Here is a 22,863-nt window from a genome sequence, read left to right as displayed (position 1 = left end):
CTTTTATGGGGCCGCATTCATAGTGTAGCTTGCAGGCTAAACATTAGGTAGAAACGGGATACGTGAGTGGAGCAATAATGGGCTGGCTTTTTAGTATGGAGGAAGATTAGAATTGTATTAAATTACATGTTAATGGAAAAATAAAGCAAAAGATAATAGGATGCCAGCTTTATGCTGCTGTAAAGTCTAGATGACAGAGCACAGTTTGTGCTGTTTATCAATTGAATACTGAATTTCCTTTGAAAACTTGCTTTTAATTATATTAAAATATAATCAGAAATATCCTTTCCTGATATATTGAAGCGCTCCAGTTATAACTTGGCTGTGGAGAAGGACAGACTCTGCGTAGCTATTATGGGATGGCCACTCCCGTGAGACAGAGAAGCACCTCACACTGAGATGAAGCAAAGCTCTGTTTGGAGATAAAGGGCCCACGGACCCTGGAATTGGGGACCGTTTGCTCTGAACGTGCAGGAGAGAGTGAGAGACAGCCCCCTGCGATCCTCAGAAAAGGTTTACTTTCTCTCCTGCTGTCAGTTGCTCCCAGGTTGCCCCTAACTTCTCAGGGATCCGTGAAACCGGGTCCCTTGCTTCTAACGCGTTCCCACATCTGAGCTGGCCTGACAGGTGGCAGTTCTGGAGCCTGAAAAGGGGACCTTTGGAACCCACACTGGTGTCGAACCCAAGTCCGTGTGTCAGATGCACCGTGAGGCCAAACAAATCGAAAGGTCAGAGTTTGGAGCAGAGAAGGTTCATTGGTCCAGAGGCGACAGCCAAGAAGATGGGAGACGTAGGTTTGTCTGATGCGTGTTACTGGCTGGCCTGAGCATGAGGTTTTTAAAGGCAACCTCTGGGGTGAGGGCTGCAGGGACCGTGACTTTCTGGTCGGTGGTGAGGCAACAGGGTGATGCTCCAGAAATCTCAGTCCTCAACCTCCTGGTTCCGACCCGTCTGGGGTCTCAGCCTGTAGTCACCCTCTTCCACCCGGGCAGGGGTCCTAGTTTCTGCAGAGCAGCCCCAAGCTCTGTGTCAGACGGTAGGTACATCCCTTGAGGAGGAACCAGGACTCTGTCTTATCACTGAACTATTGTTTAATCTCTCATTACCTTTCTTGCTTGACTGATTTTCCTTTATTTCTGCAATTCCCTCACTTCCCTAACCAGTAACTGCTTGGGTCTGCTCTTTGGGACTCGTGGAAGGCCTAGGAAACGAAAGCCTTTTTCTACCAGCAAGAAACGGGGGACACGGCAGGGCCTGTGTACCTGGGGGGCCCCATGGGGTCCTGCTCCATTTCCACACCTTGGACCAGTCGCTGGGCCAGTGTCCTTGGCAGGGGGTGACGTTTCCCTTGCGTGGGTCACCGGGAGAGCTGGGTGGGCGGTCATCAGGGAGAAGCCTCATGTCTCTCAGCTTTCTTCCCTGTTTCGCACAGTGGCCCTTGGAGGCCACTTTGGGGGTCAGGGTGGGTGGCTCTGTGCGTGTCTCAGGCGAGGCTCTGTGAGTTAAGGGTGAGTGGGGGACACTCTTGGAGGAGGACAGTGGTGCCGAGGCAGGCAGTGGCCCTGCGGAGAGGGTGTTGGACACCGCGGTGGGTCGGGGCTCAGACAGCTTCCTTCCTGAGGAGACGAGGCTCTCACACGTTGAGAAGGTCCCCTCATCGTCCCTTTCTGGACCCTCAGCCTGAGGACAGCACACAGGGGGCCCAGGCGTTGTCTGAATTGCGGTGGGTGGTGCTGGAGCCGAGTCTCGGAGAGCAAATCCTGGAGGAAGCACCCCAGCCTGGGGAGCAGAGCATGGAGAGGGCCTGCGGAGGAATTTTCAGAAGGAGCAGCAGTTTGATGCGACAAAGCACAGGATACTTCCCAGGAGAGCTGAGAGATGAACCTAGAGGGAGGGGCTCTGCCAGCGTATCTGGTCACCACGCAGCTCGGAGCATCCGCTCTGGGCCTGGCACAGGGCTGGGGCCAGCCGGTAGCCTCAGGGAGCCTGCCATCCGGAGTCTGTGTTTCCTGCACATGCTATAGATAGTATATGCATATTATACACAAATGTATGCATTAAGTATACATGTTATGTGTGCCTATCATACACTATAATATAGAAGCTATTTCGTGTGTATATTATATGCATGCTATATACTATATATGCATATTATATATGAGTATATGCACTACATATATATGTTATATGTGCATATTATACACTATAGTAGGATCTATTTCCTCTATATATTACACGCATACTATATACATGCATGTTATATGCAAATATATGCATTATACATACATGCTATATGTGCATATTACACACATATTACACACTCTAATAGGAGTGTGTAATATTATATTACACACTCTAATAGGAAATAGAATCTCTTTCCTCTATATATTATACACATACTATATATGCATTTTATATACGGACATATGCACTATATATACATGCTATAAATGCATAGTATATACTATAATAGTCTGTATTTCTGGTATACATTACATTACATGCCATATGTGCATTTAATGTACTGTATGTGTATACTATATACCAGTGGTCCCCAACCTTTTTGGCACGTGGGACCAGTTTTGTAGAAGACAATTTTTCCACAGACGGGGGAGGAGGGGGGGTGGGGATAGTTTCAGGATGATTCAAGTGCATTACATTTATTGTGTACTTTATTTCTATTATTATTACATTGTAATAGATAATGAAATAATTATACCACTCACCATAACGCAGAATCAGTGGGAGCCCTGAGCTTGTTTTCACTTGCTACTCACTGATGGGGTTTTGATTTGAGTCTGCAAGCAATTGATTGATTACGGTCTCTGTGCAGTCAAACCTCTCTGCTGATGATAATCTGTATTTGCAGCCGCTCCCCAGCGCTAGCATCAGCGCCTCAGTTCCACCTCAGGTCACCAGGCATTAGATCCTCATAGAGTATGCCACCTAGACCCCTCACGTGCGCAGTTCACGGTAGGGTTCGCGCTCCTATGAGAATCTAATGCCGCTCCTGACCTGACAGTAGGAGGAGCTCAGGCGGTAATGCGATCGATGGGGAGCGGCTGTAAATACAGATGAAGCTTCCGTGGATCACCTGCCGCTCCCCTCCTGCTGTACCACCCAGTTCTTAACAGGCTGTGGACCGGTAGCTGTCTGTGGCCCAGGGGTTGGGGACCCCTGCTATATACTATAATAGTCTGTATTTCCTGTATATATTATATGCATACTATGTACAATGTATGCATATTATATATGATATATGCATTATGTGTACATACTATATATGTATATCATGTGCGATAATAGAGTCTATTTCCTTTATATATTATATGCAAATAACATACTATGTATACATATCCTATATGGACCTAAGCATTATGCATACATGGTATATAGGCGTATCATATGCTATAATAGAGTCTGTATTTCCTGTATAGATTATATTATATGCATATTATATACTAGGTTTGCATATTCTATATGGATATGTGCATTTTGCATACATAGTATATAGGCATATCATATACTGTAATAGAGTCTGTGTCTCCTGCATCTGTTTGGTGACCAGTTGGAAGCAACAGAAGCAGAGACGCTGGAACATCAGGAAGCAGAAGTGGAGCGAGGGGCTTCTCTAGCAAAGCCTGGAATCCAGTAAACCCTGGACTTTATACATGCTGACCCAAGAGAATTGAAAATGGTAACAATTACAGTCATCATAATGTAGCTAAAAATAATCATTGAGCGGGTCCTCCTTCTGGACCTCTGCTTGTCGCCAGCGCGCAGTTGAGGTGCCAGAAGCCTGCCGGGAGTCCCACGCTAGTGCTGGCAGAACGGGGACCCTAACCCTGACTAGTCCATGCCCGGAGGCCCCCGTTTCGACCACTGAGCTCAGCTGTCTTCCTACCGGGACCCCCAGCAGCAGCAAACCCAGCATCCTGCAGAGGTCGGCTCTGGTGGTTCGGGGGTCTGTGTTTAATAGTGCAGCTCACAAAATCAGACCTTTCTTCCCCGACGTTTCTGAGTAGAATCGTACAGCTCAAAGTCAACAATCTGGAATAGGAAGTCAGGACATCCTGGTTCCATCCTCACGTTGACGCGGACGGTGGCCTTGAGAAAGTCACCCCCGCTGCTCGCCTGCATAGCGAGGACACAGCTTCAGTAAGTGGTTCGTGACCAGCACCCCAGCGTGCGGTGCACCAGCCCACCAGGCAGTATCGCTGATGAAATACCAGGTGTGATTTCTCAGACTTCTTAAACTGAACCACAACACGCAAGTCTAGTTGAAATGTAACTTGTTTTTTTCCCCCAAATTGTTCATCTGTTTAACGCCACAAAATCTTGCTGTCAGGAGACCTGATGAATGTATTAGGCATTAAGTATTCGTAGTTGTCGAACCACACCGGGGAGTATCGAAGTTACTTTTAGTGCTCTTACACTTTGGAGCGGGCGATGTGGTATAAAACAATGATCGTTCACTTGAGCGTCCAGACCAGGAGTGGCCACGGGCTACACATAGTCCACGTGTAGAGGGAAGGGTGTCAAGCGAGGGCTCCCGTCCGTGTTCCCACCGAGTCTGACACGGTGCTTCTGTGTTCTCTCGACAGACCAGCCGCACTCATGGTCCCCGACTCAGCACTTCAATGAAGACAGGTACTCCCCTGCACTGAGGGCTATGAAAGGCTTACCCGGGAGTCGGAACCAGCCCCCGCTGTGCTCCGGCCACACCTGTGGCTTGACGCCCCCCGAGGACTGCGAGCACAGCCACAGCTACCTGCACCGTGGCCCGGAGGCGCGGCAGCCCTACCTGCTCAGCCCGGCTGAGAGCTGCCCGATGGAGCGTCACCGCTGCTCCCCGCGGGCCTCCGTCCACTCTGACTGCGTGATGCTGCCGGTGGCGCTGGGAGACCATGTGTCCAGCAGCACCTTTCCCCGGATGCACTACAGCTCCCACTACGACACCAGGGACGACTGTGCCGTGGCCCACGCTGGCGCCAAGACCAACCGGATCCCGGCCAACCTGCTGGACCAGTTCGAGAAGCAGCTGCCCCTGCACAGGGACGGCTTCCACACGCTGCAGTACCAGCGCACCTCCGCGGCGGCCGAACAGCGCAGCGAGAGCCCTGGCCGCATCCGCCACCTGGTCCACTCCGTACAGAAGCTCTTCACCAAGTCCCACTCCCTGGAGGGCTCGTCCAAGGGCCACGTCAACGGCACCAAGGGGGACGGCCGGGCGGACGAGCACGCCCACGGCCACCACTCCAAGCACAGCAAACGGAGTAAGAGCCGGGAGCGCAAGGCCGAGGGCCGGCACCGCTCGGGACTCAGCAGCTGGTGGAGCTCGGACGACAACCTGGACAGTGACAGCACCTACCGAGCCTCCAGCGTGCTCAGCCGTCACCCCGCCGACCCCACGGCCCACTGCTACCCCGACGCCCTGGCCAGCCCCTTCGGGGACCTCTCCCTGAGGATTTCCAAGAGCAACAGCGACGTCAAGTGCTCAGCCTGTGAGGGCCTGGCCCTGGCGCCGGAAGCCAAGTACATGAAGCGCAGCTCCTGGTCCACGCTCACGGTGAGCCAGGCCAAGGAGGCCTACCGCAAGAGCTCCCTGCACCTGGACAAGCCGCTGGGGCCGCCGGAGCTGAAGCCGCCACTGCGGCCCTGCCACTACCTGCAGGTAAGGGAGGGCACTGCGTGCCGTCTCGGCAGGCCGAGTGGGGAGGGCCCTGGAGGACGCCCCGTCCTTCCTCCAGACCGTAGCCCTGGGTACGACGGGCCAGGATGTAGCACCGGCCACAAACGTGTGTCGGCCCACGGTAGTGCTTTCCCGTTTGAAAGTGGCTGGTTTGGTCCAGGAGTGAGCTGGAGCGAGTTCACAGGTCTTACCCGACAGCAGCATCTTTAAGCCAATGAGCGTGATTATGGAAGCCACATGCGTCCCCCTGGGGTGTGGGTGAACTACATTCACCAAAGGCAAAAACAGATTAAAGGCAGTGGCTGGCTGCAGGTGGCATATTGTGAATTCTCTGTTTTAGATCATTCCCTTCTCCTCTGGGCCTCCTAACCATGCCACCCCCGAGGGAGCTAGGGGAGCGCCACCCCTTTTAAGAGGCCTCTGCAATTACTTCTGTTAGCTAACAGTGCTGTTAGCAAAGCTGGAAAGTCTGAAGTTTTCCTCCAGTGTATGTATAATTTGTATTCCAATTCACAATCCCTTCGACTTGGCCGACAGCAGTTGCTGTAGGCTGTGCTCTGGGTTAGAGAAATCCTCACGGAATAATGAGTAATAGCGCTAAATGCTGGCTGAGTCATCAGACGGTCAATTAATGGAACAGATAAACAACTGTGAATCTTTTCGGGCGTCAGGTGGCTGCAAATCATTCTAGCAACTCCAATTGCCATCCTGGAACATGGTCCAAAACCCAGTGGTTCTGTTTGCAAAGGAAATGCTAACCAAATTGCTCTTATAGGAAGATTTATTCAAGGAGACAGATTGGCAGATGGATAAAATATTATTTTTGTAGCAATGGGAGAGACTTAAATTTTGCTTGTAGTTAGCAAATGCCAGTGATATATAAGTATGAACATTTTACCTGTACATCTCTAAAGAAATATGACAAATGCAGCCAGGGCCCAGTCTAGTCATTGTGAGAGAAGCAAAACTCTCCTGTTTGTGTCCGTGTTTGGACCTGGGAAGTCTCCAATGCAGTGTCCCCTGAGCACATCAGGATGGACCTGCAGCTGGGGTATGGGGCCCCTGGGTGCCTGACTCAGTGACCTGACTTTTCCACAACACTTCTTGGGGCACCTCTTACCCCTCAGGGCCTCCCTCTTAAATGTTTTCTGTCCCCTCTCCACTTACCAAACATCTGCTAATCATGGAAACTAGTAATCCAATATAAAGGCAAAAGTGCAACATAATGAACCCCAAACACTCATCACCCAGCCTCGGGAATGATCGATTCAGGGCCAGTCTTGTCCCATCGGTACCTCACCTGCCTTCCTGTCCAGGTTATGTTGAAACAAAGCCCACACAGCCTAGGTAGGTGTTTCTGTATTTATCTCTAAAAGACCCACACTGGAAGGTAAGGGCTCTTCCTTTGGAAGCACAACTGCGATGCCGTTAAGACATTAAGGAATCACATTCTTCAGAGTGTCAATATCGGGTCAATGTCCAGGGTTCCCTGTCTGTCCGCAGTTCTCTCTCACGGTGTGTTGGCATCAGCGCCCAGATCAGGGGCCTGCGCGGGGTGGGGTCACCTGTCCATGAAAAATCTGTTGGTTTCTCCTCTGTCTCCTTCTCTTTGCTCTCTCTTGCCACCGCTGTCCTCCCCAGGGATTTTATTTTGGGGGGTGGTTAGGAACCCATTTGTCTGACGTTCCCCGCAGTCTGGGCTCCAACTGTGGGGCCTCAAGGAGTCACGCAGCCGCATCTCGGGCCCTCGTGTTTGTCAGGCGGTGGTCGGGCCTCCACCATCAGCCCCCCCGCCCGTGGTCCCCCACTGCTAGCGTGAGAGTCACTAAGGACCTCGCCCGCTGGAGCGAGAGGGTCGTCCATCCAGCCGCGGCTCCAGCAAAACCCCGTCTCCAGACTTCGGAACATTCGTCCTCGTATGAGAATGTGTGAGAAATGACACGTGACTGGGTCCCGTGAAAAGTTGTGATTCGGTGGAACAAGCCCCAGTGTTAAATGACATCACGCAGGCCCGCAAACCCCCCAGGCCCTCACTCGGAGTGGGCAGTCGTAGACCCAGCCGCGTGGTCCTCGTGAAGGGACACTCTGGGGGCCACTCACGATGCAGCCTCAGAACAGTCTGGACCATGGTCGCCCGCGGTGGGAGCCACGTCGCAGGCAGGGCGGCACCACGGGGCCCCAGAGAAACGCGGGTGAGGCGCTCACTCAAGAGACGGGTTCCCACCAAGCGACCCCCTCCCCGGGGCCCTGCTGGATCACGGGGGGATGGGTGCGGGGGGAGAGTTGAGGCCAGGAGCATCGCGAGCTCCGCCTCCCTCCCAGGCTCCTTTGTCCTGTTGGCCTAGGACTTCCAGGACCTGGTGCTACAGGGCTTCACCGTGCTGACTGCGTTACGCTTTCTGGGGAAGGATACAAAACTCTGGATCCTCGCCCGCGCAGATTTATTTCACAGCCGGAAGGTAGGGGGATCGGAAGAATTTCTCTGTAGATGCTACCGTAGGAATAAGATTTACAAGAACAGAAGGGAGAAATAAATGCTCGTACGCTTTTCTTTTTCCACCAAAAGCTAGAGAGATTTGGAGCTGAACAAAGGATTGCTTTTCACTTTTACCTTTGGTTTGTACAGAATACATAGTTAACATTAGAGCAAGAGTCTTTATGTTTTTAAGTAGGTCAAAGCAGACAATAGGCAGAATTGAAAGAAAATTATGGTCCCTATTATTCTTTGAAAGAGCTTGTTTTGGTAGTTTCTCCATCAGCAGACAAAGCGTCTAAGGTCAGAGTGTTAATGAATGTCACGTTAATTGGGTGGGTGACCTGCGGGGGGTTAACTCAGGGAACAGGTTGCCCCCTTGTTATGTGCTGCCCCAGGTTCTAGGGACACAAAGGTAGGAGGTGCCCTCCCGGCCCTGATGGGAGGACAGGTGAGGGCAACTGCGTCGTCTAGAGAACACGGCGGGGACACGTGGGAACATGCCAGGAACACAGGCCTTGGCCCCCATCACATCGCACTGCAGCGGCACGCAGCCCAGGGCCAGCACCAGCTCGGTATCCCCTTCTCCCGTCCTGGTCTCCTGGCCTCTCCGCAGGCCTCCTTCACTCTCCCTCCCCGCTTCCTCTCTTGATTGTCTCTGCCCGACTGGTGGTCCAGACCCGCAGGGTCTCCGGGCGATGAGGGGTCTTACCCCGGTGTCTGTGCTAATGATGCTGCTGTTCTGAAGGCAGCATCTTGTTTGGTGTTTAATTCAGGAAGAGTTCCCGTCCCAACATGACACTCCAGGGAGCCGCCAGAGGGGAGGGGCAGAAGGACCGTGGAGCGGCGAGAGCCACTGGGAAGCGTGAAAATCTTCCCACACTTGCAGAGTATTTCAGCCCCGCTCCCAACCTCCATCCCACCGAGGTCCGCACGCCCCCAGACCTGGGCACCAATCCTGCCCCACCGTCCTTCGCGGGAAAGGGCTCCAAACGCTCCATGAGTCGTGAGCATCCTCCATCCCAGAGCGGAAGCTGGTCATAGAGTTGATGAAGTACGCGGCGCGCGCACAGAAGTACATCCTACAAACGCTGCATTTCCCAGCGACATTCGTTCAGTGGGTTCTGTTTGTGCTTTAGAAAAACCATCCACCTTTACCAAAGGGGGCCTCTTCTGGTTTCTGCAGTAAGCACTTCAAGGGGCCTCAGGCTTCCAGAGCCCTGGACGTGTGCTTCCACGTGATCAGAAGTGAAAGCTGACTTCTGACTAAGAGCTGAGCTCTGACACTGACCACCTCCCACACCCTGGCTGACGTGGCCGCCCCAACTGTCCTGAGTGTGTCTCGTGTCCCGGTCCCTCCCTCCGCCTGCATTGCTCTGCTCGCCGGTCTACGACGATCTGTCTCCCCAACAGGACTCCGCACCCCCGTCACCGCATTATCCCTGCGTCTGGTGGGGTCGGACTCGTAATAAAGCCCCGAATGAAGGAACGAGGAGGCTCATTTGTCCTGTGATGCCGCAGGACACCTGGAAGCAGTGAAAAGATACTCAGGTGTCGGTTCAACAAAGCCAGCGTCTTTCCAGGCGCTGGAGGCATCTGGGTGGTTCTGGAATCGGGGTGATCAGGAGGATGGATGCGCCCCCAGCGTCTTCTGCTCTCACGGGATTCATGACTCTTCAGGATGGTTGGAATTAGGGCTCATAAAGACCATCCAACTCCAGAAAACCAGTAATTCTGATAAGCTTCTCACAAACTTAATTGTTTCACCCAGTTCCCAGACCCCCGGAGCCCCGGGGCTGTCCCCGCCGGGAATGGCTGGCATCACGGCCACTGGATTTCTCTGGCCCCTCTGTGGATTGGGTTACTCCCCAAACCTGCTGAGGTGGCGGGTCCCTTCCCCCAGAGTCCCCATGGAAACCCTCGTCCCTCTTCCGGGCACTTCTCACAATCGGTCTCTTGTGTTTCCACGTGCACGTCTTGGCCGATTTCATCAGCACATAAGACACGCTCACATCGTGGGTCATTTTGCCGTCTCTGTTCTTTCGTGACAGTGGATGGGTGGGTCCTGGAGAGCAGTGGCATCCCCTGGGAAGGGTTTGAAAGGAGCCATTCCCAGAGCACAGGGGAAACCATTACCATCCTAAGCCTGTGGGCAGGGTCCGGAGAGAGGGGGCCCGTGGAAGCAGGACCCCCAGCATTCGGAAGCCTGGTTGAGGCAGCTCCTGGCAGACCGTGGGCCCGAAACTGGAGAGAGCTCTGGAAGGCACTCCACAACCCCCTCCACTCCCCCCGCAGTGCAGCCCCCGGCAGAGCCAACCAGAACCGGAGGCTAAGAGACCCGGACTGGCGAGAGGCTCCCTCAGTGTCAGGGCACAGAGAAGGGTGTGGGGGGAGGAGACCGGGGACCAGAGGGGACAGGAGAGGGCATGGGGGGCATGAGCAGCACGTATGGACAGTGCCCAGCACACGGGGACAGGGACCAGCACGTAGGAGAGTGACCAGCCCATAGGGACGGCGCCCAGCACATAGAGTGACCAGCACATATGGACAGGTCCCAGCACATAGGAGAGTGACCAGCACATATGGACGGTGCCCAGCACATGGGGACAGTGCCCAGCACATATGGATGGTGCCCGGCACATATGGACGGTGCCCAGCACATAGGAGAGTGACCAGCACATATGGACGGTGCCCAGCACATGGGGACAGTGCCCGGCACATATGGACGGTGCCGACAGGGGACTCATGTATGACCAGCACACAGGATCGCCTCCAGCAGGCCGCGGCCTGCTCAGTGCATCGTGTTGAGTCCCTCGTATGGTCTCAGGCCTGTGACAGGCATTTGGGAAATATCGTTGAGATAAATTCTTCACTGAAGGATGCTGGGGTTCGAGTATTTGCCAGCCGTGAGCCCGGTCAACCTTTCTGCCTCATTGATCTCATATACATCACCCTTTTTGGTGAGACTCAACACAGTGTAAGAAAGGCGCTTGGAAAATCATCAGTCATTATATAAACCTATAATAATATCGTGTGGGTGAATATTCTACTCTGTCCACGTTTACCAGTTAAGAAGGACGAGGGCTGTGTGTGACTGTGAATGTGCACGGTAGAAATCAAAGGAGAGCTGACGCTTGGGCTGGCGGTTCTTTCTTGTGCACGGGGGTCAGGGAAGGATGTTAGCGGCATCCCTGGCCTCAAGCCTCCAGCGGCCAGGAGGCAGTCTCCCCACCTTGGAGATGACCAAACTTGTCTCCGGACGTCACCAAGTGTCCCCGGGAGACAGAACTACCCCCAGCTGAGAACCACTGGGGTCGTCCCAAGAGCGTGAGAGTTAGAACTAGGTGGACTTGGGTTCATCAGAAGCCGACTCTCCTGGGCTGGGGGCAGGGACCCCTCCACCTGCACCTCCTCCCGGGCGCTGCCTCCCCGCCCTCAGCATCCCTCCCGGCACCATCCACCTCCCAGGTGTCCGAGCTCAGCTGGGAAGCCTTTTTATGAGACGCCTTCCTTTTTTTTTTTTTTTAATTTTTTTCTTTTTATTTTGATATAATTTTAGATTTACATAAAAGTTGCAATAATAGAAAAGAAAACTGAGATATACCCTTCACCCCATTTCTCCTGTGTTAACAACTTAGATAACCATAGCACCGTTATCAAAATCAGGAAATTAACAACGTTATAATATTACTAACTTAAAAACAGATCTCATGGGAATTTCACCAGTTTTCCCCGATGTCCTCTTTCTGTTCCCACAATCTTTTAGTTATCGTGTCTCCTTAATCTCCTCCAATACATGGTGGTTCCCCAATCTTTCCTTACCTTAATGACCTTGACACTCTTGAAGAATAATAGTTATTCTGTAGAATGTCTCTCAGTTTGAGTTTCTCAGATGCTTTCATGATGAAAGTTATGCATTTTTGGCAAGACTACCCAGAAGTGATATCGTGTCCTGTTCAGTGCATCATATCAAGGGGTACGTGATGTTTATATGTCGTATCAGGGGTAATGCTAACCTTGATCCCTTGTTTAAGTTGGTAACCTCAGAAAGTTGTTTTTGTATGCAGTGGTTCTGGAACATGTGAGACACCTTCTTGTGAAACGCCTTCTCAGGTCCTAGGAGGCTTGTTGATAGCTAAACCACGCCCTCTCCAAAGTCCATGCATTTATACCCATCGTGCGATTGTTTAAACAACTTTCCTGCCCGTAACCATGGCTCCTAAACATGTCAAACCAAGTATCCTGTTTATAGCAAATATTTCACGGTGTCTCCTGGACTATTCTAAAATGAAATTCATGTGTAACCGACCTACACACACTATTCTGAGTATAGATTTGACCCTTGAACGACACAGGTTGGAGCTGCGTGGGTCCACTTGCAGGTGGAATTTTTCAGTAGTAAATGCTCAGCACTACGTGATCCACGGCTGGTTGACTCCTCAGATGCTGAGCGAAGCATGTGGAGGACTGACTACAAGTTATCCTCGGATTTTTGGCTGCGTGGAGGGTCAGCGCCCCAACACCTGCATTGTTCAAGGGTCAGCTGTATAGGTTTGTTTACGTGTATAATGTGCCCAAACGCTAATAAAACAGAAATAAAAGGAGGGTCCCTTTTAACTAAGAACATGAATTTTAATATAAAAATGTCTGGGCACATGACAAACATGTACAGAAGGAAGTATTCGGAAGCTTGTTTCTGGATGAAGACACAATAATTTAGACCTGTGGAGGGAATAGTCATGACTCACGCACCACCAGCAGATTCACCCACCAGATGGGATTTTCGGCAATGGTCCACATTTCTTGGGGAAGGATCACACCAAACAAAGTTCTCTCTTCCCTTGATTTACATGGTTAGTTGCATTCCTGAAAAATCCACTGTTCATTAAGACCATGCAAATGAAAAAAGCAAAACAACTTTAGTTTACATACAAAGAAGAGTTAGATTCAAGGCTCAGGTCATTATAGACAGAAAAGCATACAGCACACAAGCCAGTTCTTCACGGGGGTGGGATTGCGTCATGCTTTCCTGCGAACGAGCATCTCTGGCCCCCAGGATGCTGGTCGTGTCCCCCAAGTATGTGGCACTCACGGCTTCCCCCGATGGATGTCTTGGATGGCCCTAGAGGGTGTCCCCACTTGGAACCGTTGTTGTTTACTGTAACAACCTGCAACTGAGAAGCCCAGCTGTCTTGCTGTCAATTATATTCCCAGTGGCGAGCGTGCCTGTCATGCATTTAAAACAAAACACAAAAACTTTCTGGAATGAATGGAGAAGACATTTCCCTACAGGGACACACAGCGTTTGATGACATTTTTTTCCTTGGTTTCAACACCTGAAAGAGAATATTATTACGAAACCCCGGCCCTTGTCACCCGTGCCTTGCTGCTTGAAAGGAAGAAAGGACATTTTAACCTGCCGCGTTGAAGTTTCCTTCAAGCAAGGAGCAGGAGACACTGAACTGTACACTCAACTCAACCTTAGGAAAATGCCTATTTAGACATCATAAATATCACTCTATGCAAGTAGGAACTAAAGTAATAATTATCGCCTAATGCAGCAAAGATCACGCATGGATTTGCAGAGGTCAGTGGTCACTGTGAAAGGAAGTTCATTTGTTCGTTCATTAAAGCACTTGTGGGTTTGGGGCCAACCCTGGCCACCCTTACCTGCCATTGCAGGCTTTTGACGCTGTAATGTACCCAAGAAAGAGTTGTTGACTCAGGCACGGTGGCATTTTCGTGTCACTCCCTTGTTCTTTTGATAGCCTGGAGACATGTGCTTTGGAAGCGGTATTCAGAGCCCACGCTTGACTCTGGTTTACCCTCCTTCTGTATTGAAATCTCTCCTGTCAGAGACTGCGAAATTGGCGGCTTACATCAGAAACAAAAAAATACAAGCTGCTCTCATTTGTTAGTTAATTCACAAGCTGCTGGGGAGAAAATCTTTGTTTTTTTTACGGAAACATGTTTTTAATTCACAAAAACTCCATAAAGCTGCCAGTGGGGATGCATGTTTCCCGGCTCCTCTCCATCTGTCTCCTGCCGTCTGCAGCCTCCTCCCGGGAGCGCCCGGCCCATAGAGGAACCCCCGGCCTCCTCCTTCCTGGGCCTTTGGTGCCTCCCTCTTCATTTTTTTTTTTTTTTTTTAACATCTTTATTGGAGTATAATTGCTTTACAATGGTGTGTTAGTTTCTGCTTTATAACAAAGTGAATCACTTATACATATACATATGTTCCCATATCTCCTCCCTCTTGTGTCTCCCTCCCTCCCGCCCTCCCTATCCCACCCCTCTAGGTGGTCACAAAGCACCGAGCTGATCTCCCTGTGCTATGCGGCTGCTTCCCACTAGCTATTTATTTTACGTTTGGTAGTGTATATATGTCCATGCCACTCTCTCACTTTGTCACAGCTCACCCTTCCCCCTCCCCATATCCTCAAGTCCATTCTCTAGTAGGTCTGTGTCTTTATTCCCGTCTTTACCCCTAGGTTCTTCATGACCTTTTTTTTTGTCTTAGATTCCATATATATGTATTAGCATATGGTATTTGTTTTTCTCTTTCTGACTTACTTCACTCTGTAGGACAGAATCTAGGTCCATCCACCTCACTACAGATAACTCAATTTCGTTCCTTTTTATGGCTGAGTAATATTCCATTGTATATATGTGCCACATCTTCTTTATCCATTCATCTGTTGATGGACACTTAGGTTGCTTCCATGTCCTGGCTATCTGCCTGCTGCTCAAATCCCAGGAAGTTAGAGCCCAGACCCCTCCTCCAGGAGGCCTTCCCAGATCATTTCCTCTCTGTCCACAGCTTCCACTGGCTGCTTCCCTGTTTTCCCTCCACACCTGCTTCTGTAGCCCTAATTAAACCATAATTCACTTTCTTTTATGCCTGCCTTCCTACTGAAATGTACTGTCATTAGGGACTAAATTTTCTAAAGTTTACTTCTTATTACACTAGCAAGATATATGGTCCATGTAGAAAACTTAGAAGACGTAAGTATAAGGAAAAATCATTGAGAAACCCGTGGTCAGTATCTCCCAGGGATGGTTCCACATCCTTCCGGCTACGTGTCTATGCATGTTGCAGGCATATCTGTCGTTAAAGTATAAGAACACGGAGTGCATACGCTAAAATGCTCACGCCCATGAACACCCTTCGTCGGCTAAATAGCAATGCTTCTGCACAGTATCCATGGCATGCTTGTAGTAAATATTTCCCGCCACCCCGTCAGATATTATCAGTTTTCCTCCTTTGACCTTAATGAATGGTTCACAGTCCCTGGCATGAATCCTGTTGCCTGGGGACATTGCTGGGTCAGAGGCGCCCACAGTCTGAAGTCTTCTGATACGTGGCTGTAAATGTTGGACCCACATTACCACCTGGCGTGAAATGGCGTGGAAATGTCTGTGCCCACACCTGTCTCCATCCTGGTAATTTGTTCTGATGGTGGAAAACTGACTTTTGGTAAGAAAACCCATGGATGAGGACCTAAATGCCCAGAGCAGCTCAGTCTTCCTTCTTCCTTGTGCCCCCAATCCTGAGAGCCAGGAGATACCTTCTATGTGTGTAAATCTATGCCCGTTTCCCCGGGGGCTGATGGCTTGCTCTGTCACCGGGCCTTTCTCTCCTCCCACCGTGTCTCTGGAGGTTCTGCACTGCCGTCTGTGGCCTTGTGCCCGCCCGCCCACTCTGGACCACCCCCAGGGTCACTGTCCTCTTGAAACCCCCTGGAGACGGGCACTCAGCACCCGGCAACATGGAGCTTGGAAATGCCACCCACGCAGCCCCTGCTCTGCAGCTGCAGGGACTCGGCTGCGGACCCCCCAGGGCCACACAGCCCTGGGGGTCACGGTCCACTGAGGACCTGGAATCTCCACCCTGTTAAGCCCCCTCCTCTTCCTGTGTGTGGCTGCGATGTCTCCACGTGCTTCCCGTGGACCTACGCCAGCTTGGGGTGGGCGGAGGGGGAGCTGTTTTAAAACACAAACTGCAGGCAGGACCCACGACGTGTCACCACGGGGCCTGGACGGGCTTGATGCCCACCCCCTCACCTCTCGGTGAGGGGCCGCCCTGTCCCTGCTTGTCTTGGCCGGAACCGCAGAAGGTACATCCTGTCCCATCCCCGGTTTCCCCTCCTGGGCTGTAACGTGCGAGATGTCTGAAGATGTGTTTTAAGAAAATGGAGAAAAGGTGCCTTCAGCTGAAAACTCTGCCTTTCCATCCAGGCATGCACGTCCCTGGCGGGGATGGTGACAAATGGGCCCACTGGCACCATCAAAACTGGAAAGATGACAAAGGAACATATCTACGAAACAGAAACAGACTCACAGACACAGAGAACAGACTGCGGTTGCAAAGGGGGGCTGGGGGAGCGGTGGATTGGGAGCTTGGGGTTAGCAGGTGCAAACTATTATATATAGGATGGATACACAACGGGGTCCTACTGTATAGCACAGGGAACTCTATTCAATCTCCGGTGATAGACCATAAGGGAGAAGAATATGAAAAATAGATATATACGTCTATAACTGAGTCATTTGCTATACAGCAGAAATTAACACAGCATTGTAAACCAGCTAGACTTCAATCAAATTTTTTAAAAACCTGGAAAAATGGCAGGACTCCTCTTAGGATGACCTGAGTGTCCGTAAGTCTCTGAATAGTCACCACAGGAAGAACCCTGTCTCCGAAGACTGTCAGTACAGACTTGCGCCGTCCTCTGTCTCAGTGAAGAGTACTCTGGGAGATCGCGTCCTGCAGCACGGAGAGCACGTGTTAGGTCCTTGGACTGCGTAACTCCGTGTGACGGCGCGGGCACGTGCGGAATCGTGCAGCCCTCTACCCTCGGCCGCTGCTTGGCGTGGTTTGGGTCTTTGTAAGGGTCACGGCTGGTGGGAGGTGAGCTGCACGGGGCAGGCGCGTGCGGTGTAGACACCCTGAGACTTGTGTGTGCTGTGTGAGCACACCGGGTTTCCCAGATGGGGGGTGGACACGGAGTGCAGGCCTGCTTCATCCTCTTCGCGGCGTAGCCCATGCACCCCGTAAGTGACACAGAAGCGCTGAGGGGGCGTCGCTCTGCTGGGACCCACGCCGTGGACAGCGTTCGGGGTCTGAGTCCCCACCCAGCGCAGTGCGTGCTTCCCGGGCGTGCAGGGCCCTGGCGTGGGGGCCCGACGGTGGGGTGCGCCCCTGTCAGCCCTCGCCACGCAGCAGGGTGTCCTCCTTTGGTCTCCTTCTTCCTCTTATTTCTTGTTCTCCACACTGGGGACCTCTTTTTCCACTTTTCTCAAGTTTCAACTGCTTTCCTACCAGAAGGAAATAAATCTAAATGTTAGTGGTGCTTTTTTCCAGGTTTTGAGACTACAAACGGGTTTTTCTTTCTAACGTTGTCTCACTTTTCCCATAACATTTATTACTTTTATAACAGGGGAGAAAACAATAATTGTATATTAATGTCCTTTGGGGATTTGAATGACAGACCCCTAAGAAGCGTGTGACTTTCACTGCTGAGTGACCATAACAAGCTGTGTCTTCACGAGCTCCGAGGATTTGTCCCCAGAGAGGCAGTAACGGGATTCTGACGCCAAGGCTGACGCACGCCCTGTCTGTTCTCTCCTAGGTGCCCCAGGACGAGTGGGGAGGGTACCCCACGGGGGGCAAAGACGAGGAAATTCCCTGCAGAAGGACGAGGAGTGGCAGTTACATCAAAGCCATGGGTGACGAGGAAAGCGGGGAGTCGGACTCCAGCCCCAAAATGCCCCCCAAGGTGGCGCTCCGGCCAGAGCCCCTGCTCAAGTCCATCGGACAGAGGCCGCCGGGGGACCTCCAAACGTAAGCCCCCCACGCGCCTCCCTCACCCCAGCCCAGGGCTCTTCTCACGCCGACCGCGGCCGGTTGTCCAAACACCCTAGAAAAAGTCCTGGGTTGAAAATATTAGGCTCAATGGCTGTCAATTTTCAAGTCATCAGACCTTCGGTTATTTACTCATTGCATAGTAATTAAGGAAATACCCTTGGGCAGTTTCTATGTCAAATATTAATTTTCAAGTACCTATCATAGCCGATGACCCATCCGTGTCTTCTCAGATCATTCCAGCAATTGATCAGGAGCACATCTGTGTGAGTGTGTGTGTGTGTGTGTGTGAAAATCACAATGGGGAATTTTTTGTTTACTATAACTTTACAAGTGCACATGTAGGCAACAAGTTTTTTGCAGGGTAGGGGCAGGAACTGGATTAATTTTACAAATATCATAGCATGTGCTTTATATATTTGTCCAAAAATACATTGGGTTTTTTTTTGTTTTTTCTTTAACTGAAGTGTAGTTGACTTACAATGGTGTACCAGTCTCTGCTGTACAGCAAAGTGGCTCAGTTATACACACAGAGACATTCTTTTTTGATATTCTTTTCCATTATGTTTTATCCCAGGAGACTGGATATAGTTCCCTGTGCTCTACAGTAGGACCTTGTCGTTTATCCAGTGTATATACACTAGTTGCATCTGCTAATCCCAAACTCCCACTCCATCCCTCTCCCTCCCCCTTGGCAACCACAAGTCTGATCTCTGTATCTGTGAGTCTGTTTCTGTTTCATAGATAGGTTCGTCTGTGCCATAGTTTAGATTCCACATGTAAGTGATATATCATACGGTTATTTGTCTTTCTCTGACTTACTTCACGTAGTATGATAGTCTCTAGGTCCATCCATGTTGCTGTAAATGGCATTATTTCATTCTTTTTTATGGCTCAGTAGTATTCCATTGTATATATGTGCCACGTCTTCTTTCTCCATTCCTCTGTCGATGGACATTTAGGTTGTTTCCATGTTTTGGCTGTCGTGAACAGTGATGCAATGAACATAGGGGTGCGTGCAAAGACACACTGTTGATAAATTTAACTAATTTCCAAAATATAAACAGAGGAAACTAGGAACTCGGCTATTCCTTTGAACTATGAAAATATGCCTGTAATTCTTAGCAGTCACCTTGTGTGTTTTTGGTCCTTCCAGCTAAGTCTGGATGTAAGTGCAAAGAACTGTCTGCTTTTCCCACCACGAGCTGTGGCTTCTCTGGTGTGAAGGTTCAGCAAGAGGGTGAAACAGCAGCTCAGTGCTTTGCCAGTGTTGCATCCAGAGTTGTTCTTGTAACGTAGTGAGAGGATGAGGCTGGGACCGGGGTGTCACCTTTGTGTCATCCCCCACCCGTGCCCCGTGCACATGGCGACATGTGAAACAATGGTGTGATTTCTCCTGATAAACCCAGTCATCCGTTAAATGTTACCTCACAGGATGAAAAATTTAAATTTTGAATTGACCCGTATCCTGCATTTGACAAACGTGAACGGTACCTTTATGACCTCGTTCACTTAAATCCCTCGGCAGTTGTGTTGGGGATGCCAGGCACGAACAGATGAGGGAGGCAGCGACGCCTGTCTCGTCCCTTACGGGTCCCCTAAGGTAAGGCGCTGCCTTACACAGAGGAGGTGGTCAGGGGAGGTTTGTGAATCAGTGCCTAGGAGTCAAGCCAGAGGCTCGCCCTTTGGAGCTGACAGAGGGATAACGGGAAGGGGGCGTGTAAGCAAAGAAAGCAAACCGTTGCAAGAGGTTGTCAGTGGAAGGTTGTGCTGGGAACTTAAGAAGTGAGGGTTGGGCTTCCCTGGTGGCGCAGTGGTTGAGAGTCTGCCCGCTAATGCAGGGGACACCAGTTCGAGCCCTGGTCTGGGAGGATCCCACATGCCACGGAGCAACTAGGCCCGTGAGCCACAACTACTGAGCCTGCGCGTCTGGAGCCTGTGCTCCGCAACAAGAGAGGCCACGATAGTGAGAGGCCCGCGCACAGCGATGAAGAGTGGCCCCCGCTTGCCACAACTAGAGAAAGCCCTCACACAGAAATGAAGACCCAACACAGCAAAAAATAAATTAATTAATTAATAAACTCCTACCCCCAACATCTAAAAAAAAAAAAAAAAGGAAGTGAGGGTAGGGGTGGGGAACCAGAGGCATCACCTGACCCAGGCACGCAGTCGTCGAGGGCTGGACCAGGCACTGGTCTCCCCAGCTTCATTTGGGGGTGCCTGAAGACACATCTGAGAACTCTGGGTTATCTGAAAACCCCACCCCCCCGGGCAGCAGTTGTGCTTAGCAGGTCTTGAGGTTCTGGTCCACTGGGTAGGGTCACCGACTTAACTCCTCATTTTAAAAGTTCGTGATTCATTTCATGATTGTGCACTTTGAAAGCGAACCATGAAAAAGAAATAAAAGCAAGCAGTGTTTGAACTGTGAGCAGGGATCAGACCTTTTAAGAATTACGGGGGCTTCCCTGGTGGCGCAGTGGTTGGGAGTCCGCCTGCCGATGCGGGGGATGCGGGTTCGTGCCCCGGTCCGGGAGGATCCCACGTGCCGCGGAGCGGCTGGGCCTGTGGGCCATGGCCGCTGGGCCTGCGCGTCCGGAGCCTGTGCTCCGCAGCGGGAGAGGCCGCAGCGGTGAGAGGCCCGCGCACCGCAAAAAAAAAAAAAAAAAAGAATTACGCACTTTGTTTTCCTATCGACAAAGTCCCTCATCCCTGTCTGCTGACCCCAGACTGGTCGTGCTCCCTGGAGCCCTGTCCCCAACCCTTGAGTCCTCCCCGCGGGACCACGATTCCCTTCTTCAGCGGTCAGCACCTGCCTCTCGTCCCTCCCCTCATCTGTACCAGGCGCCAGTGCTGACGATGTTCAGAAGATATTGTTAGGAGCTTACATTCGTAAAGCCCACGTCATTACCCACCATAGTAAAAATTCCCTCAAAAACCCAAGAGAGTGATGGAGAGGCAAGGCCACCGGACAGAGTAACCATTCACCAACCGCGTGTGGAAGTGGAGCCGGGGGTTCATCCACAGAGGCTTCTAGCCCCAGCACACCCGCTGCACTTCATACCTCGGGAAACCTGGGGGAAAATGAATAGAAGATGCTGCCTAACACCTGCTCCTGTTCTCAGCTCACTTACGTCTGCGTTGGCCTTGCAAACACTGCCCACTCTGTCTGCAGAGATAAGCCCTCGGTCGGGCCCTTCTTCCCGTTATTCTGTGTCTATCACTCCATTCATCCCTCCGACACGTGCCGGGCACTGTGCTAAGTTCTCCTTACACGTGTGTGGATTATTCTTTTCCCCCAAATCTGACACTGCGATGGAGATGTGAAGGGGAGGGGGCAGCACCCTGTGACATGTCCAGACGACACCGTGCCCTGCAGGACTCCTCTGCTAATTTGCAAAGTCCATGAAACTCCCATAACAAGTCGCTCTTTGTGTTAACATATGAAATTTCTCTTTAAAATATATTACTGGGAGGTATAGCAAGTAAGTTGTTATTATTGCCTGCTAGGCTCTTAGCACATCTTAGCATTTTATAGGTTTCAATATAATTTCACTTATTTTCGTCCTAAATGGCATCATGAAAACTCAACTCTTTACCCAGGGAAATAAAAGCTGTGCCCATTTTATGGAACAGAACCCTGAGTCAGAGGAGCAAGGTACTGAAGGCCACGGAAGGTACCAGGGGTTTGAAATGAAAAGTTCTTTTAATCCCATGTCCGAGGAAAGTATTCCACCCAAATAGCTGGGTCGTGTACCTGGGGCCCAACATGATCTCTGAGGGAAGGGAAGTGGTAGTTCTAAAGGTGTGTTTAAAATAGGACTGAAAGCCCTCAGATTTAGCAGTGCACTGAATGTTTTCCCTCTGACACCACAGAACTTCACCAGCAGGAGCTGACAGAACGGTTTAAGAGTCAAGTGATAAACATAAGAATTGGTGTCTGCCAACCTCCTTTAGGTTTTATTCTCAGTATGCACCATTAATTCTATTCACACTCATAATGGTATTTAAGAATGCAGATGAAATAGTCAGATGAACCTAGAAATTATACTTTAGTTTTAATTTGATGGATAGATGTTCTTATCGTTGAATTATCATATGGGCACACTGAAACCTTAGGAATTTTACAAGCCTCCCAAGTCACAGTAAACACTAGTATAAAATGGACTTTCCCAGCAGCCCTTCTTCAATCTGCCCAGCTAAGACCTGAAACGAGATTGGCTGTTTAGTTGCCTGTTACCAGCCCTTTTGAGCCGTGTAATATAAAACCCCTTCTGTGAAGGCTGCACGTACTCAGAATGCTTGACCTCTGGGAACAGTGATTCTGTTGAACACTGTCTTGTCTTCCTGCTGTTAAACCGAGAAAAAAGTCAGTCTTCTCATTAATAATTGAGTGCATGTCCTTATTACACATATAAGGATTTTCGCTTTCACCTTGCTGTGTTCTCTATAGAGTGCAAGGTGAGAGAAAGTCTTTTCACTCTCGAAAGAAAAATGAAACAAAAAAAGACACGCAAAGACCTGTCACAGCTGTCTTACTGCTCAGAATTCTCAACAGTTGTGTTGACTGATCAGGAAAATCAGACCCCCAGGCCGGGGACAGACCCTGCCCGTAGGCAGACACCATTTAGAATTATTTTAAATGAAGTGCAAATTTCAAGATGCTACTGAATCTGATTTACTAGATTTTTAAATTAGCTTATGTATTAGTATCTGGAGAATTCACTTTTTATAATTATGAAAGGTAGACCAACTAATTTAATTCAGGGTATTTTTTTCTGCTTAGTTGAATTGAGAAGTCAAAGCTCTAATAATTTTGAACATCTCTGAGTCATT

The 22,863-nt window shown here is 50.5% G+C and overlaps 1 protein-coding gene across 1 annotated transcript in view; it reads left to right on the top strand.

Moving 5' to 3' along the window:
* The first annotated feature begins 4,657 nt into the window (after nt 1–4,657).
* DLGAP2 (DLG associated protein 2) overlaps nt 4,658–22,863 on the top strand; it is a 96,162-nt gene continuing 77,956 nt past the window's right edge. Inside the window, exons 1-2 of the mRNA XM_027122562.1 lie at nt 4,658–5,674; nt 17,798–18,009. Of these exons, the coding sequence (XP_026978363.1) occupies nt 4,673–5,674; nt 17,798–18,009 (1,214 nt within the window). The 5' untranslated portion in view covers nt 4,658–4,672. The remainder of the gene's footprint in view (nt 5,675–17,797; nt 18,010–22,863) is intronic.

The sequence above is a fragment of the Aethalodelphis obliquidens genome, unplaced genomic scaffold (genome assembly GCF_003676395.1).
Source record: "Aethalodelphis obliquidens isolate GAN/ISIS:26980383/991018 unplaced genomic scaffold, ASM367639v1 scaffold25, whole genome shotgun sequence".
Lineage (NCBI taxonomy): Eukaryota > Metazoa > Chordata > Mammalia > Artiodactyla > Delphinidae > Aethalodelphis > Aethalodelphis obliquidens.
This window is presented reverse-complemented; position numbering and strand designations above follow the sequence as displayed.